The sequence below is a fragment of the Euprymna scolopes genome, chromosome 5 (assembly GCF_053919585.1).
Source record: "Euprymna scolopes isolate OS-2025 chromosome 5, ASM5391958v1, whole genome shotgun sequence".
Lineage (NCBI taxonomy): Eukaryota > Metazoa > Mollusca > Cephalopoda > Sepiida > Sepiolidae > Euprymna > Euprymna scolopes.
In genome coordinates, this window is record NC_136486.1 from 162,895,056 (window position 1) to 162,913,755 (window position 18,700).

Consider the following 18,700-nt stretch of genomic DNA (forward strand, 5'->3'; position numbering starts at 1 on the left):
TTTGTTAAAGCAACTCGTTGAGCTGCAGAAAGAGAACATCGAACTGAGGGAAGAAATGCTTCGCAGTTGCCTCTTATCCGGTGGGTGGTATTCATCTGGGTATCCGAGGAGTCTTCGAATCTTGGGCTCGACCGAGCGAATCTCGCCCCCTGTATCTGCAAATGCTTGGATGGAATGGGTGAATGGATTTACAGGTTTCTTTGGCACTCGTCCAAAAGTTGCATGACTCTTGGACATCATAGTTATTTCTGCTGTAACTGAGGGGGGTAATTCTGGGGCACACACCTGAAATTGCTTCCTACCCCACTCGAGTGAGGCATGTTCATCAGTTTTTTATTGTATCTGAGTAGAAAATTAATCCGTTAAAATAAGCAATTCCTCACTTCGACACTGCTTTCTGGATCCTTTAAATTTATGACATACCTTTTTTAGTTGCTCCACCACCCTGCAAATATGGACAATCTTTTCGATTAATCGATTCTCTTCGGTGTAATGCCTTCCTGCAACCCTTGCAATGTTTTGTATATCGTGAAGTTAAAGGAGTCTTTGTCTCCTAGTTGTGCTGCTCATGGTTCAACCTTTGTACACCAGATAGCAGAAGAGGGTACGTAGCATCATTAAAATAGGGAATTGATTTGTCTGTTAGCTCCAAGCAAACCAACTGTAAGAACTTCTGTTCTAATGTCATAAGTAAAGTTACCTTCACCAGTATCCTTCTCTAGTGCTCAGTATTTTGCAACCCCGCTATCATCTGCCTGGCAACCATATTGTCTTAATACTTAATTAGCTGCCAGCAAGTCAGTTCATTCGGATACTGAATACAAAATTCACAAAATTTGGCTTGGCCATGTAACCTCAATAAAAAATGAGTTACCGACTTACCCTCATTCTGTTTCATGGAGTAGAATTTCTCTCGGTGGACTTCTTTGTGCAATCCTCACATGGCCACCAGTCATATCTGATGAAGAAGGCAATCCTCAGAGGCAGAGTTAAGCCTTTCTGGCCTTACATGTTGAAACAGTAACCTGTTTGTTTCTCGTGTACAGGTCTTCTGTAGTGTGTTCCAAATTAAAGCTGGGTCTTCCAATCCACATACCTCATTGTATCATGCCCAGGTGTCCAAAAATAGTGCCCATTCCCCATCAGTTGTATTCAGTTCTATCGAGGGTTATTCCATTTTTTTTCATTCGCGATATGTTGGGATAACTGCGAAGCATTTCTTTTCTCTGTTCGACGTTCTCTTTCTGCAGCTCAACAAGTTGCTTTAACAAAAGCACGTTTTCTTGCTCCATGATATTTTGATAGTGAATATATCCAATGTCCAATGCTGTTGAACAATTTCTCATGCTTTACTATAAAAATCTGTTTGTAGCACCATGTAAGAGTTGAGTAAAGCGGGATATTGTATCCTTGCAGCTTGTAGTGAGCTCAATACAAAATACAAATGTCTGCGCCCATGTTCACCGTATTTATAGAAATCAGGGGATGTCGCTCTAGTTCCTTCCTGCCCAGGGGAGATCATTCCGGTTGCCTCCTTTTGTCAGGGACAGATAACTCATGCTTATACAGCAAGCTATGAAGCCACTTGAAGTAAGGAGCCAACAAGAACTCAAAGACAGAAGATTCCTATTAACTATCTTGAAAAAATATAAAGGTATAGGTAGGAAGAAAACAGTCAGCTGGTAGAGTTCCACAAACCTGTGTTTCTTGGAAAGAAGCTACTGGAATAGGAAGCTGTATTACAATGAGGTATCAAAACTGCGAATTGATGGAGACCACGAGACCAACGAGTCAAACAAGTTGGAACAAAAGAAGCAGAAAATTTATCAGAAAATTCTGAAGAACATGTGCGGAAAACATATTTATAGAAAAGACTGAGACTAGCAACATCACATCTGTGAGAGAAGAGGTTGTAGAGAAGAAAGGGTAGATTCAGCTATGCCTTGTTTATTTCTATAGGCTGATATTTCCTCCCAATGATCTGTACTTATGTCCATAGGAAACAGCACTTTTTTTTGTTTTTTTTATATAGGAATCGCCACTAATCAAGGCCCAGAGGCCACTCGAGGATAAGGATTAATGATTATACATTAGTCGATGTGATTATAGCGTAGTAAACATAAGTACTGGAAATTTTGTAAATTGGATTACTTAGGGGGACGGTTCATCAAGAACTTGTTTATGTTGGACTTGAAGACAATCAGATCGTAGTCAGCTGGAAAGCAGGCAATCGGAAGAGAGTTCCACAGGCGTGCAGTTCTAAGAAAGAAGCTTTCTTCATGGAATCTACGTTTAGGTTTAGGCACAGATAAAGAGTGTGGGAAATTATTGGTAGTGGTTTTGGCTAGACGAGTGTTTTTCATGAAAGTTTGGCAAGGGGGTGGCCATAGATTGAAGCTCAGCTAAGAACTTACCATGAAAATAACGATAAAGCAGAGACAGGCTGGCAATGTCTCTTCTGTGGGAAAAAGGTTGCAGGGAAGAGAAAAGGTCCCCCCCCATTAAGCTATAAAGTCTATTTTGTGTTCTATCAAGGCAGGATAAGCTGCTTCTAGCAGCTCCTGCCCAGATGTGGCAACAGTACTCCATCGTTGACCGTACCTGGCTTTTATATAGATAGAGAATTGCATAAAGAGTGAGATACCTACTGGAGCGGTAGAAGGATCCCACCATTTTTGCAGTGACCTTGGCAATGGATTTGATATACATGTTCCATTTCAGGTCAAGAGTAAAGGTCAACCCAGAAGGAATGAATAATGCACCTGAAAAAAAATCTAATATGTAGTCAAAAAATAAAGAAGACATTAGTTAAAACAAGATGCAAAAATTCAGCTAAAAACCTACAAATATATTTTTTTTATTTTCCAGGATGAAAAAGAAACTGAATTACAATCCAATTTCAAATGTGACACTTTGCCAGTTCCTCCATTGCTACCAACAAAACCTGTTGCTGCGCAATTACCTTCACAACTACATTACATTGGTCAGAACCAAAACATCAGCAGTGGCCAAAGCATCCTCAATGCATGTAAAAGTAGTGCTAGTGGCAGCAGTTCAAATTCCATAATTACTGTCCGTCCCCAAACTTCTAAAAATACCGTCCCTTTGGGCTATCACTTTGATAACCATTCACAACAAAATGTCATCCATACCGCACCATCTGCACCATCAACCATCAGAAACAGGATTCCAGTCCCAGCAAAACAGACTCCAGCAAAACCGATCCCTGCAAAACCAGCTCCAGCAAAACCGGCCCCTCAAAACTCACCTCCCCAGTCGATGGTGGTGATCACAAACCCTCATACTAAGCCCTCCAATCAGGCTTTAAATGGGACAGTACCATCTTCATCTGCTGTTGCTCCTCCTGCTCCCACATATCGGCAGACTCAACCCACACAAACATTCCAAGATACTACCATTATGAACTTGTTAAGAGAGGAATCCAGTTCGAGAAATAAGTTTCTACTTGACAATCAAATATCGAGTACCAGCAGAAAAGTGCTTGCTATCCCCAAAAACATGGAAGGCAATACACAGAAGGTAAGTAATACTTATTTTCTTTTAATTCTTGTCCAGGGTTCCTCCTATATTAAAATAAAAACAAAAATATGTATCATGTATGTATCCGTGACAGAACAAAATATACCCCCACACTAACGTACTGTACATGCAATACCCTTATCCCTGAGTGGCTTCCGGGCCTTGATAAGTGGTGATCCCCTTGTAAAAAAAAAAAAAAAAGAAAGAAAAAAAAAGTCAAGTACGTCTAAAGATGGAGTACTGCTGCCACATCTGGGCTGGAGCTTCTAAAAACAGCCTAGCCTGCCTTGACAAAGTACAAAATAGACTTCGTGGATTAGTGGATGATGCCCTTTTCTCTTCCCTGCAACCTCTCTCCCACAGAAGAGACATTGCGAGCCTGTCTTTGTTTTATCGTTATTTCCATGGCAAGTGCTCGTCTGAGCCCCAATCTCTGCCCCCCCCCTCGCTAATCTTTCACGAGAAACGCCCCTCTAGCTAAAACCACTGTCAGCAATTTCCCCCACTCTTTATCTGTGCCCAAATTAAAGCGTAGATTCCATGAACAAAGCTTCTTTCTGAGAAGTGCACGCTTGTGGAATTCTCTTCCGTTTACCTGTTTCCCACCTGACTACAACTTGGATGTCTTCAAGTCCAACATAAACAAATTCCTGATTAATCGCCCCCTTAAGTAAGACACTTTATCAAATCTCCAATACCAATTATTACTACGATATTATCCCCTTGATTACTGTGCACACAATAACCCTTATCCCCGAGTGGCTTTCGGGCCTTGATAAGAGGTGATCACCATGTAAAAGGATCACATTCTAAAAATTACGTAAATGGATCATGTAATTTTATTTTCATAAAGAAAATCATTTTTAAGTGATAAATGGGAATTCGTAGTCATTACAAAAATCTCAAGTTTAAATTCCGTTGAGTTATCTCCTTTTGCTTTTTCTTTTCAAAATGGTGGACTGTCACTCATAAAAAAAATATTTTATTATTTAAAAAATAAAACTACTTGATTAACTTACATGATTTTGGAATTTGATATTTTCATTTTGTCATGGGTACGTATATCATACAGATTTTTCTTTATTTTTGTTTTTGAATCTAGGGAGAATTCTAGACATGAACCTTTTATTTTTTAGATTTGAAGGGAGTTAGAAAAAAGACGTTTTTGTATCACTATATTCTTAGCTAGATGAAGAATTTGCTGGCTGACATTTTACATCTTTTTATCAAATTTTACGTGATAGAAAGTGCGTCTTGAAGATGCTTTCTCCAGACTTTTCAGTTTTTAAACATCATATTTGGTCAACCAAAAACCAAAGACTATTTCTATAGTCTAAACATTAGAATTCCTTAATCTCTTTTTTCACTTTTACTAAATAGATACCTTTTTCTTTCTTTTTTTTTTTTATCACATTTTCACCCCAAACAAGGTACATTGCCACTTTGGTGTAGGGGGGCTACTATCAGGGGTAACATCTACTGGTGTACTATGTAGGGATTTTGGCAGCAAGGTGTTTGTTCACATTACACTTGAACTTCTGCACGTAAGTACAGTTAGGGAAGCAGGAACCTTGAATGGAATTCCAAGTCTAGCAGTTCTGGGGAAGAAACTACTGGAGTAGAAAGATCTTTTACATCTAGGGATCTCTACTGTGTGGGGGTGAGATTTAGCTTCCTGTCGGGTTTGTCGAGGATGTTTACGTCATGGGGGCACAAGTGATTGCAGTTCGTCAGAGCATTCTCCATTAAAATACTTGTAGAACAGGCAGAGGGATGCAACATTTTGTCGATGGGACAGAGGCTGAAGCTTAGATGCCAGTTGCGGGCCTATCAGATTGGCGACTCTCTTTTGAACCTTGTCTAGGAGTGAGAGACTAGTAGCAGATGCACCAGCCCAAATATGACAGCAATACTCCATACATGAGCGAATGGTGGCCTTATAGAGGTACAGAATACTTTCGGGTGTTGGTAATGTTCTAGCACGGTAGAGAGAGCCTACCTTCTTTGCAGCGGCCCTGGCAATGCTTTCAATGTAATTGTTCCAACTCATGTTTCCTGTGAACGTTAGGCCAAGGAGTTTGAAAGATGTATTCTCAGATAAAGTGTCGTTGGCCATTGCTATTGGTGGTAGAGAAGGTTTCTTGTAATTATTAAAGGAAACTAGTTTATTCTTGGTAGCATTGAACATGACCATCCATTTTTGTCCCCATTCCATTACAAATGGGAGGTCATCCTCTACTGTTTCTGCCATTTCTTTAGATATGTGTTCATTTGTTTTCCTGTCATGCCTGTTATGGAGTGTGGTGTCATCAGCATATATACCCATCTCAGAGGCACTTTTGTCGGGGAGGTAATTTATGAATATTAGGAACAACAGAGGTCCAAGGATAGACCCTTGGGGCACTCCCGCATTTATATCATATTGTTTAGATTTATGACTGTCGAGGACAATCTGGATTTTTCTCTTATCTAAGAAGGATTTAATTATGTTAAGTATTCTACCAGTGATACCGTATGATCTAATTTTCCTGAGGAGACCCTCATGCCATACCCTGTCAAAAGCCTTAGATATATCTAGGGCTACCGCTTTGCCCTCCCCGGCTTTGGCCAATGAGTGCTATATACGTTCAGAGATTACAGTGAGGATGTCTGCTGTGAAACGGGCTTGTCTAAATCCATATTGTTAGTCAGTCAGAAGTTTAGCATCTGTAAGGTGATGGATTAGAGCATGGTTAATTAAGGTTTCAAATATTTTGGAAAAAAGTGGGAGGAGGCTAATGGGGTGATAATTTAATGGGTCCGTTCTTTCTCCAGAATTCTTGAATACTGGTACCACAGAAGCAGTTTTCCAACAGCCTGGAAAGCAAGATTCATTAAGGCATTTGTTGTATAGTTTGGAGAGAACTGGAGCTACTTCAGCTGAGCACTTTTTTAATAGCACAGCTGGGATGAGATCGGGTCCACATGTCTTTGAAGTGTCAAGGTTTTTTATGGTAGCATGCACCTGAGCAGGGGTGATTTTCAGATCGTCTAGCGTGGCGTCTGTCCGCATAGGAAAGTCGGGTAGTTTATGAATTTAAATACTTTTACCATTAATGGGCTAAGAAAAGTAGTTATTTGTCTTCAGTTTTAATTCCATTAAAATTAGAGCAAAAAACCTTTGTGTGAAAAGTAAATTTTATTAGAAACTTAATAGGCACTCTCTCTCTCTCTCTCTCTCTCTCTCTCTCTCTCTCTCTCTCTCTCTCTCTATCTCTGTGTCTATATATATATATATATATATGCATATGTATTATAAACAAAAAACAGAAGAGTTGGGTAGAGGTAGGTCCAACTGCGTGCTCTCTTAAATAGACATTAGAAATGTGTTCATATATGTATAAATAGTGTATTCCGCCGTCTGAAGAGTAGCTATTTTGAAATATTTTTGAATGAGAGAATGTTTTAAATTGTCTAAATGATCACAAAACAATTTTAACGAATATGAAAAGACACAATATGATGCTATGATTTTGTATTTCTATTGTCTTGATTTTGTGAAAATATATGAATGCTCGATTATAAAAACTGATAATCATGAAGTTTGAGTCAATCAATTAATTTTGACTTTAATTTTTATTGGTATATTAACATTACTGGATTTTAATATATTTTAATATTTAAAAGTTTTGGTTAAAAAATATTATTAAGGTGTGTATATATATATATATATATATGTATATATATATATATATATATATATATAATTATTTACTCTAATAATTATTAAATACCTACAGACACTAGTGTTTCATCCTTTCGAGAATCTTCAGTGCAAGGTATGGAAATAAAAAATTAAAAAAAAACGTTTACAAGTGTTTTTGATATAGATGTACATAATAATACTTTGATAAGTATGTTTTAACTTAAATAGGGATGGTATAATAAAATTGTGGGGCCTGCGTTCGCGCCTGGCCTCCATAGAATGGAAATAGGCACAAACTTTAATAAAGACTTTTCATATCTATTTGCGTAAGTGTACTTTGATAACTATGTTTCGGTTTGAAGAAATATGATATAATAAAATTATGGGGTGTTCGTTTACGCCTGACCTCCATAGAATGGAAATATGTCACAAAGTTTAACAAGGTTTTTTAATATAGATCCACAGAATATTGTGATAAGTGTTTCAGTGTGAACAGGTATGGTATAATAAATTATAAGGTTTATCTATTTTATTTTTACTTTCATCATATTTTGCTTTGGTTTTGATACCCCCAAATTCGAAGCTATCTCATTACAACCCTTCCTTTTCATAACCTATCATACTTTCATAAATCAGAGTCCATTTTCTGTATGCTGTTTTTGAACCCAGGCAACGATGGGTACCTTTGCTAGTATATATATATATATATATATTCATTTGCGTATGCAACCATTCTCAATCCTCTCATAATGTTCTTCTATGCAAATATATAATTCCCGGCCGCTATAAAGGCAGGACACTGGGAAGCAGTTAGGCAGTGTTTTGCAGATTGTATGTAGGTGGTTTTGGCAGTTGGATTGTTCTTTGTGACGAACCACGAATCTGCAAGAAGCGAGTTTTCTTTTGCCTTATTTTTTCTGTCTCCTTCTTCTTTCCCTACGGTTATTACAGCCAAGAAATCCCTCTCTTCTAGAGGTGGGCGGTGCAGGGTGAAACTGACTATTTCCTATCTTTGTTCCTGATTTCTGCCTACTGCATTTTGCTACAAGCTCTTCCAGCTCAACTATGGCGAAGGTGCGGATGAACAGTGATATCATCAAACCGTTCTCTGGCGAGGGAGATGTAGTGTGGCTGAAAAAAGTGAGACTTGTCGCACAACTTCAACAGGTGGATGATATAGCGAGTCTGCTACCTTTGTATCTGGAAGATGATGCACCGACCCTGTACATGGAAATGGAGGAGGACGATCAAAAGAAGATAGACCTGATTGAGGCCCGATTAAAAGAGGCATTTACCAACGACACGTTTGCAGTATACATAAAAATAAGTATGGTCAGGTGGGCTGGCGAACATGTGGATGTTTACACCAACAAAATCAGGCAGTTGGTTGGATTGACCGGGTTCAGAGGAGATGGCCTAGAGAGACTCACGAAATTGACTTTCATCACTGGGTTCCCTGATGTCATCTCAATTGCTCTTCAACAGGCGCCGAACATCGAAGCCCTGACCATGCGGGAGCTAATGTCAAGACCGAGAATTTTGATGACGACTGGGGAACAAAATCAGGGCCAAGAATATTCCTGTTAATGTGACCTGTTTTAAATGCAATGTTAAAGGCCACCTTGCGAAGGACTGTTGAAAATGTGGAACACGGTGTTACCCGTGTGGTGAGAATGGACACTGGGCTCGGAACTGCTCATGAAACAAGCAAGGGGAAAATGCATAAGTGCCAGTCTCCTTCCCCACCAAAATGCGAACACGACGCTCCCAGTGACAGGCATCCATGTTGACAGAACATGTTGAAAAAAATGTTTGGCACTTATTGATACAGGATACTCTAGGACGATTTTACATGCAGACTGGTGCCGGTCTTGGAGAAAAACAAACATGAATGTCGAAATGATTGGTGGAATATCCCATGTGACCCGTGTAAGAGAACACCTAGCGCAGTTCGGGTTGGAGTACAAGAACCCGGTGCAGTTGAAGGACAGTGCATGGGTGCTGAGATTGGCGGTCGGGATGGAACGTAGTGAACTGCGGTGGAAGCGAGGAAATGCAATTCCAGAGGCTCCCAGTATTGTTACGCGATGAACAATGTTCTCCCTGTGTGGTCAATTGTTGGGCACTTTCTGGTGTGCAGTTGGCTTCGTGTGGCTTGTGAAATACTCAGAAGGAAAGTAAGTTTGGTTACAAAGGGCTGAGATGATGAAGCAAGGGACGCTGGACTGCATCGTATGATGTTCGAGATCTTAGAATCTGTGCAGCAGGACGATCCGGCCTGGGGAAATTGGTGTGTGGACGGCAAAAAGCTGAATGTATAGGTCGATGCTAGCTCCCTAGCAATTGGTGCAGCCTTAGAGACACATGAAACTGTGTTGGAAGACACATGTTGGCTGCGACCTGAAGATGACTTCAAACGCATCAACTTAGCTGAACTGGACGCCGTATTGAAAGGCATCAATTTGGCTCTTCAGTGGCAGGGCAAGGTGCTACACATAAAGACGGATTCTGTCTGCGTATACCATTGGGGCTTGGACATGCTAACTGGAGAGGCACGAGCACGCACCAAAGTAGCAAGCGGGATGCTTATTAGGAGGTGACTAAACACTCTCAAGGAGCTCGTGAAAGAATATGGGCTGACAGTGGACGTGACACTGGTTCCATCAGCACAAAACATCGCTAACCGATTGACATGAGTACCACAGCGGTGGTTTGAGGTGATGAAAAAGAAAAACGGACTTCACCCGGTGATCGGTGTGGTTCACACAGACGAGCTGGATGAGAGTCAAATCATGGCTATTCACAAAGGTAGTAAACATCCGGGAGTGCGATGCTCTACCTACTTTGTCAGGAGAACTTGCCGAACCACGACAAAAGCAACCATTAAAACGATCATACAAAAACGTGAGGAATGTCAGTCCATTGACCCAGCGCCGGTCAAGTGGGAAAAGGGAAAGCTGGAAGTGAATGAGAATTGGCAGAGAATTGGAATGGATATCATGCATTATGGCACCTTCCATTTTTTAACTCTGACAGACTGTGGTCCATCACGTTTCTCTATTTGGAGGAAATTGGCAAGGCAGGACTCGGCAAGCATGATTCATCAGTTGGAGGTAGTGTTGCTCAAAGATAGCTCACCGCATGAAATCCTTTTAGACAATGACACAACTTTCTGCAGCCACATGTTCCAAGCATTTGCACATAAATGGGGAGTTCACTTGCGATTCTGTTGTGCATATGCTCTAGCCAGGAATGGCATAGCGGAACGATGTCACTGTACAGTGAAACGAATAGCGGCTAGAATGCGGTGTCCCATACAGTAGGCTGTCTACTGGTATAACATCACACCCAGAGACAACGTATCTCCCTGCACCTGCCAAAAGGTTTTATCAATACAAAGTTTGAGTAACTGCATCCCCAAGTCCCAAAAACAGCTCTTACCAGGTTGGAGATCGTGTGTGGGTCAAAAGACTGCAAAATCTATGTACCACGAGGTTCGGCAAGGGTGAGGTGCCCAAGATAATCAGCCTTCAATCGATTTTGGTGGACTGCGTGCCTCACCACGTGAAGGATCTGCGCCCTCGCCATTATGTTGTTACATCGAAGGAAGAGGAAGACTCAGACAGTACAATGTCTTCTGAAAGGACGATGGAGAGGATTTTGAGCCATATAATGCACATACTGAAGAAGCGGAACAAAGGAGTACCTGACAAAGATGGATACTGCCCCCCTGCCCTGAGTGTGAAACACCGCCTATTGAACCATGAGAGGCGATAATGGAACAGACTGGTGGTAATGAGGAAAATGGCAATGAGAAAGTGCTGCCCTCGATTCTTCAAAGAAGTACCTAACAAAGATGACTGCCCTCCTGCCCTGTTTGTGATCATGAGATCAGGAGGGAGTGTAGCGGAATTGGCAATAACCGAAATGGAGGGAAATAAAGAGCTTACCTCGGATACATCTGTTGTTGTGTTGCGGATCGAGCGGAAGAGAGTTCCAAGATAGCGTTCATGGGTTTTTATTGCCTTTGACCCCATGCAATTCTCACAGAATCACTTGTACTCTCGCGCAATTATGCAAATATATAATTCCCGGCCGCTATAAAGGCAGGATGCTGGGAAACAGTCAGGCAATGTTTTGAAGATTGTATGTAGGTGGTTCTGGCAGTTGGATTGTTCTTTGTGATGAACCACGAATCTGCAAGAAGCGAGTTTTCTTCTGCCTTTTTTTTTCTGTCTCCTTCTTCTTTCCCTACGATTATTACAGCCAAGAAATCCCTCTCTTCTAGAGGTGGGTGGTGCAGGGCGAAACTGACTATTTCCTATCTTTGTTCCTGATTTTTGCCTACTACATTCTGCTACATCTTCATCTTTCAACTGACAATCTTTCTATTTTATTAACACTTATCCTTGAATAACACTTGACCTTGATAAGTAGTGATCCATTCGTATAAAAATTAGGACCTGCAATATGAGCAGAGGTAAATAATCAAAAAAAGAAATTAAATTTATAAATCCAAATAAATTATAGATATTCCTGATGTATAAAAATGATAAAGATGTTGATTAAAAGATGTTCTTGAGTGAATTCTTCCTAGGCAGGAGTTCAGTTCTAGTTGAGAAATGTAAGAAAAAATTAAACTAAGGTTAAATGTTTAAAAAAAAAAAAAAAAGAAATGCAGAATAAGAACAATCCACACGAGTAAATTAAATAAAAGTTCAAAATTACAGAAGTTACTGATCACTACAATATCCACATGAAGAAGGTCATAAAATACAATAACAAGCATGGTTAATAATTAAGATAAGATTAACAACCGTAAAACATGTCGATAATAAAAATAAAAATCTGTGAAAAATCTATGGAATCAGAAAAGTCTGATGAGTCGCACGACGATGTTCACTTTACACAAGTCTGAACGCTTCTTATGGAACACTGTTTTGCTGGCTGGCTTCTTGACCGACTACAATATCGTTCCCTTCAAGTTCAATGTAAACAAGTTTGGAAAAGTCTGACAATGTTTACTCTATACAGGTTTGAACGCTTCTGCCCTCTCTCCCCAGCAACCTGCTTTTATTTTTCCGGAACACATCTTAAAATCACGTGTGAAACGTGATTTTTCAAGAACTGTGTGAGACCGTAGGCATTAAAGGACCACGGTCGCTATCTTGGATCTTTTTGTTTTCCTTCTCAGCCTGCAGGACAGACACGAGCACATTTTTGCGGTAAACCTTCTTTATTTTCCCCACATCTTAATTATTAAATTCTTTCTCTCTGATAGGCTTATAAAAGTAGTCGTTGATGGGCAGAAATCAGAAACTTTTAGTATTAACATTGGCATTCCTCAAGGTTCCATCCTGGGCTTAACTCTCTTCCTGATCTTCATAAATGATCTCCCAGATCACATTCTTAGATCATTCATCGACATTTATGCACATGATACCACAATATGACAACACTTCAAAGTCTAGCAATGACCAAGATCTTTCTGATTTTCTCTCTTCTGATCTTGAGAACATTATGCAATGGGGAAAAAGGTGACTGGTTAATTTTAATGCATCAAAAATCAAGATTCTCTCTTTTCATAATAATCTCTCTGCCCCCCCCCATCATGTCTCGATTTAAACTAATGGCTCTCATCTTGGAGAAGATCCTGGTCTTGACGAGCTTCTTGGACTGATCTTCACTCTTGATTTGAAATGGAACACATGCATCAAATCTTTTTTTTTATTTTTTTATTAAATTTTCACCCCAAACAAGGCACATTGCCACTTTGGTGTAGGGGGCTACTATCAGGGGCAACAACTACTGGGGTACTATGTAGGGATTTAGGCAGCTAGATGTCGGTTCACATTACATTTGAACTTCTGCACGTCAGTACAGTTGGGGAAGCAGGGACCTGGAGTGGAATTCCAGAGTCTAGCAGTTCTGGGGAAAAAACTACTGGAGTAGAAAGATCTTTTACATTTAGGGATCTCTACAGTGTGGGGGTGGGATTTAGTAGCCTGTCGGGTTTGTCGAGGGTGTTCACGTCATGGGGGCACAAGTGATTGCAGTTCGTCAGAGAATTTACCATTAAAATACTTGTAGAACAGGCAGAGGAATGCAACATTTCATCGATGGGACAGAGGCTGAAGCTTAGATGTCAGTTCAGGGCCTATCAGATTTGCGACTCTATTTTGAACCTTGTCAAGGAGCGAGAGATTAGTAGCAGATATCACTAGAAAAATGTTTGGATCACTCTACAGCTCCAGTAGGTATCTCACCGCCAATGCAATCCTCTATCTATATAAGAGCAAGATAATTAAGTACTATTGCCACATCTGGGCAGAAACTGCTCGGCGCACCCTATTCAGCCTTAATAGCATTCAAAACCAGCTTCAAAACCTATTATGCCCCTTTCTCTTCCCTACAATCTCTTTCCCACAGAAAAGACGTTGCAAGACTGTATCTGCTCTATCATTATTTTCATGGCAAGTGCTCGGCTGAGCTTCAATCTGTGATAATGGTTAATAACTAAGATAAGAATAACAATAAAAAAACATGTAGATAATAACAAGTCTACTTTCTGCTGAAATGATTAGTATGGGAACTGCAGCCTTATATACGCGACTCCCCCCACCCCACCCCACCCGCAGGGAAAGTGCACTGTTTGACGCTATTTTACCACAAAATTCAAGGCATATGAAGAGTTAATGCCATCTTAATCTTCAAAGTGCTTTTTATTTTTTACTGTAAGTTTATTATTTATTAAGGTACAGAGCGACTAGAGGATAGGTGTTAATGTTAAGGTTTATGACTACAAGTATTTCTAGACAACAAATCTTGAACTTCAAAATCTATATATTAATATGATAGTGTGTGTGTTATTTTCTATGTCATGCTTACATCTTTTTTCTTTCGAGTGACTGGCGTTTAGTTGTTATGACCTTCCATTTCTTGTAATAAATAATTTTACCAAGTATTCTTCATAAGTTTTGGTTTCGGTTTCGATTATAGCTGAAGGAACTCAAGTTATGTCTATATATATATATATATATATATATATATATATATATTTTTTCCTCATAAGTTTTGGTTTCAGTTTCGATTCAAGCCGATGCACCCAAGTCATATATATATATATATATATATATATATATATATTATAAATCACAGCTTTATAATATATAAGAATTCATAGAAAATCGACTCTGTAATAATATATACAAAATCTGCATGAATTAAAATATCATATTTAAGCGTACTTTATGACCGGGTTATGCCGGGCGTCCCTGCTAGCTCAGATAAATTTAAATTTCCTTATGATGAACATTTAAAGACTTTTTACCAGTGCATCCTGACAAACCCACCACTTGTATTTTATCAAAAATATTCAGGAAGCTGAAGAATTGATGTCTGGGAAAGTCCGATGATGTAGAACGGTAGAAATTGACAGTACATTGACTCTCGACAATAATATGGTGTTACCTCCAGATTTATTGATATACGAAACCACCTATTCTCATCACTGTTCACAGAAATATTGGATATTAAGCTGCCGACGGCAGAATCAGGCAGAATTTCCTTATCAGAATCTCTGGTTTCGTCTCTTGGATATAAAGTGGGTGGCTCAGGATGTTTGAAGAAAGAGAGAGAGAGAGTGATGTGCAACTCTAGCCTTTGGGTGGTTTGCTGGGTTTGGTGTGTCTGATGAAGGTGGAGAAGGGTAGATGAAATCTAGAACTTTTGTTGGCAACTTCATCTTTGCTTCATCCTGTCTTTTTCCTCTCTGTTTTTTTTTCCTTACCCACCCCTCCTCCATTATAAATTTTACCTTTTTGTTTCTTCAGTGTGTCTTCTCTGCTCCGCCCTTGTGCTCATGTGTGTGTACTTATTATGACTGTTGTATTCGGCAAGGGTTAATTTAGAATGAGAGCATGAATGTCTGAAATTGTTTGCCGGAAGAATAGTATTTAGGAAAAATTCAAATTATAGGTAAAACTTTTTCCGTGGAGAATTTAAGTTTCCCTAGAGAGGTATTTTATAAGAAAATGGATAACGTAAAATATATATATATATATATATATATATATATATATATATATATATATATATATATATATTGTAAATAAATATTAACAATTGTTTTTACACCTACAGACACTAGTGTGTCTGATAAGTCCTGCAAAAGGGATATATTCATTTTAAGTTGCTGAGTGGGCTTGGCTACGATTTCAAGTAATTATCTGTTAAATCGCTTTACTGAATGAGTGTTCGTGGCTGGAGCTGGTATATCCTTAATGTGAAGTTTTCAGCTTACCCTTCAAAGTCTCTCCCAGGTGGATCTGTCAGTCAGCATTTATAGCTTAATTCGTCAGTGATAGTCATGTAAAGAGGAACTTGGATGTACTCATATTCATTACGTCAGTTTCATGCTAACACAATCATCAGTGTAGGAATTGATAAGTAGAGCTGATCAGCAGATTCAAACTCTGTAACAGATTTGGGCTCTATTATAGCGAGCGAGTAGTGTAGATAAACATGCTGTTTGTACATTTAAGCTTGAGGTATTTAGAATAAAATGGTTTTGAAACAAATAGTAAAAATTTGACTATAAAGGAATTTAAAAAATTAATAGATCGATGACAATAACAAATATTACCCTCATTTCTAAACGTCAAAGATGACTCAATTGTCTGGGGTCGGAATTCTGTAGAATAAAGAAAACAGTAGATTATATAGTAACAATAGAAATTGAAAAGACTAGACAGAGAGAGTTGCGGAAGTGAATGATGGGACGCTTCAGACGTGCAGTTCAGAGTTTGGATTCAGTTATAGAGTTGTTCACTTGGCAAGAGCACCAGATTTTTACGTTATGACTTAAAGTGTAAAACTGAGAACTTAGCATTGTGATCACCACGGTGTCAATAAATTTGAAAAAAAAACAAACTATGTTAGCAATTGTGGAAAAAAAGTATGACTGTTTATTGTTTTTTAAAGAACCATCTCCTGAATGTTTACATTTGAACTGTTCTTTTAATTATACATACGCTTTGCAGACTGGAGTTAACAGCCCATTATAAAGCACTGTCTCATGTCCTAGTCATTGAACTGTATATTGTATGCGTTAAAAGCCCACCCACGCATGATACATTGATATGCAATATGTTGCAATGGACATTTATTTATTCACACAATGACAGTGAAGTGTGTACTTTATATATAAATTTAAAGACACACATTGGCGTCTGTATATACTCTGTATGCAATACAAAGTCACCCTTACCTTCATAAGCTAACGTTCTACTTCAAGGCCACCAGCAATTAACATAGGAATTGAGGGAAATTATGCACCTATAAATGCCAAGTAAGCAGGCATATACAGTAAGTTAGAGAGTATTCAATGTCAGAAGATTCATTTGCCCTACAGTTTACATATAAAGTCTATGACAGCATAGACACGGCACTGTCCCTCGACACTAGCGCACAAATACATGTATTTGGTAACTTTAATGTCCACCACAAAAACTGACTTGGATTCTCTACTTACACAGATGCAGCGGGCAGCACAACTCATAGCTTCGCTGTATCTCACTCCCTATCACAAATTGTTACGTTTCCAACCCGTTTCCCTGACCAGGAAGAACAACACGCATCACTTCTAGACCTGTTTTTGACCACAGTTCCCGATGACTGCATAACGAAGGCCCACAGCCCACTCGGGAACGCTGATCATGCAGTGATAATGGTTGAAATCGTCCTAAACTCTAGAGCCAAAACTGAAGAGCCAGTGCTCAAAACAACGAGATGTTATAAAAAGGCTGACTGGGAAGCCATCAGGGAACTAATCAGAGATGCCCCATGGAGAAATATTTTTTCTCTCCCTGCTGAACAGTGTGCAAACAAGACCACTGACTGGTTCAAAACTGCAATCGAAGCGCATGTTCCCATGGGTAATTTTATAGTAAGCCCCACTCTCCCCAATGGTTTACGTCGACTTGTGCAACTGCCATTGCTCAAAAGCAGCATGCATACCGTAGGTTTAACCGACATAAGTCCAGTTCAAACACACTGAAGTATATAGAAGCTAGAAATAACGTTAAGAACGAAATAGCGACAGCTTAGAGAGAATTTACGGAAACCACTAAAAAGCGCATCGAAGCACAAAAACTAGGAACTCGAGACTTCTGGAAAATCTACAACAGTGTAGTAAATAATGGGCAATCAACAATTCCGCCACTAACCAACAATCACGAGGCTGTCTCCTCAGCAACTGACAAGGCTAAGATGCTTGTCAGTCTGTTTGCCTCAAACTCCACACTGGACCCTTCCAACCACCCTCTACCTGACTTTCCTATGTGGACAGACGCCACGCTAGACGATCTGAAAATCACCCCTGCTCAGGTGCATGCCTATCATAAAAAACCTTGACACTTCAAAAGCATGTGGACCCGATCTCATCCCAGCTGTGCTATTAAAAAAGTGCTCAGCCGAAGTAGCTCCAGTTCTCTCCAAACTCTACAACAAATGCCTTAATGAAGCTTGCTTTCCGGGCTCTTCGAAAACTGCTTCTGTTGTACCAGTATTTAAGAATTCTGGCGAAAGAACTGACCCATCAAATTATCGCCCCATTAGCCTCCTCCCACTTTTTGCCAAAATATTTGAGACCTTAATTAACCATGCTCTAGTCCATCACCTTACAGATGCTAAACTTCTGACTGACCAACAATATGGATTTAGACAAGCCCGTTCCACAGCAGACATCCTAACTGTAATCTCTGAACGTATATACCATTCACTGGACAAAGCAGGGGAGGGCAGAGTGGTAGCTCTAGATATATCTAAGGCTTTTGACAGGGTATGGCATGAGGTCTCCTCAGGAAAATTAGATCATACGGTATCACTGGTAGAATACTTAACATAATTAAATCCTTCTTAGATAAGAGAAAAATCCAGGTTGTCCTCGACGGTCGTACATCTAAACAATATGATAAAAATGCGGGGGTGCCCCAGGGTTCTATCCTTGGACCTCTATTGTTCCTGATATTCATAAATGACCTCCCCGACAAAATTTCCTCTGAGATGGGTATATATGCTGATGACACTGCACTCTATGGCAGGCATGACAGGAAAACGAATGAACACATTTCTAAAGAAATGGCAGAAACACTAGAGGAAGACCTCCAATCTGTGGTGGAATGGGGACAAAAGTGGTTGGTCGCATTCAATGCCGCCAAGACTAAACTAGTTTCATTCAATAATTACAAGAAACCCTCTCTACCACCTATAGCAATGGCCAACGACTCTTTATCTGAGAGTACATCTTTCAAACTCCTTGGCCTAACGTTCACAGGAAATATGAGTTGGAACAATTACATTGAAGGCATTGCCAGGGCCGCTGCAAGAAAGGTGGGCTCTCTCTACCGTGCTAGACAACTACTAACACCCGAAAGTATCCTGTACCTCTATAAGGCCACCATTCGCCCATGTATG

At 39.7% G+C, this 18,700-nt stretch overlaps 1 protein-coding gene across 1 annotated transcript in view; it reads left to right on the plus strand.

The window, feature by feature from the left end:
* LOC145277030 (uncharacterized) overlaps positions 1-18,700 on the plus strand; it is a 112,884-nt gene that overhangs the window by 41,124 nt on the left and 53,060 nt on the right. The window contains exon 3 of the mRNA XM_080128634.1: positions 2,869-3,540. Coding sequence (XP_079984760.1) covers positions 2,869-3,540 — 672 coding nt within the window. The remainder of the gene's footprint in view (positions 1-2,868; positions 3,541-18,700) is intronic.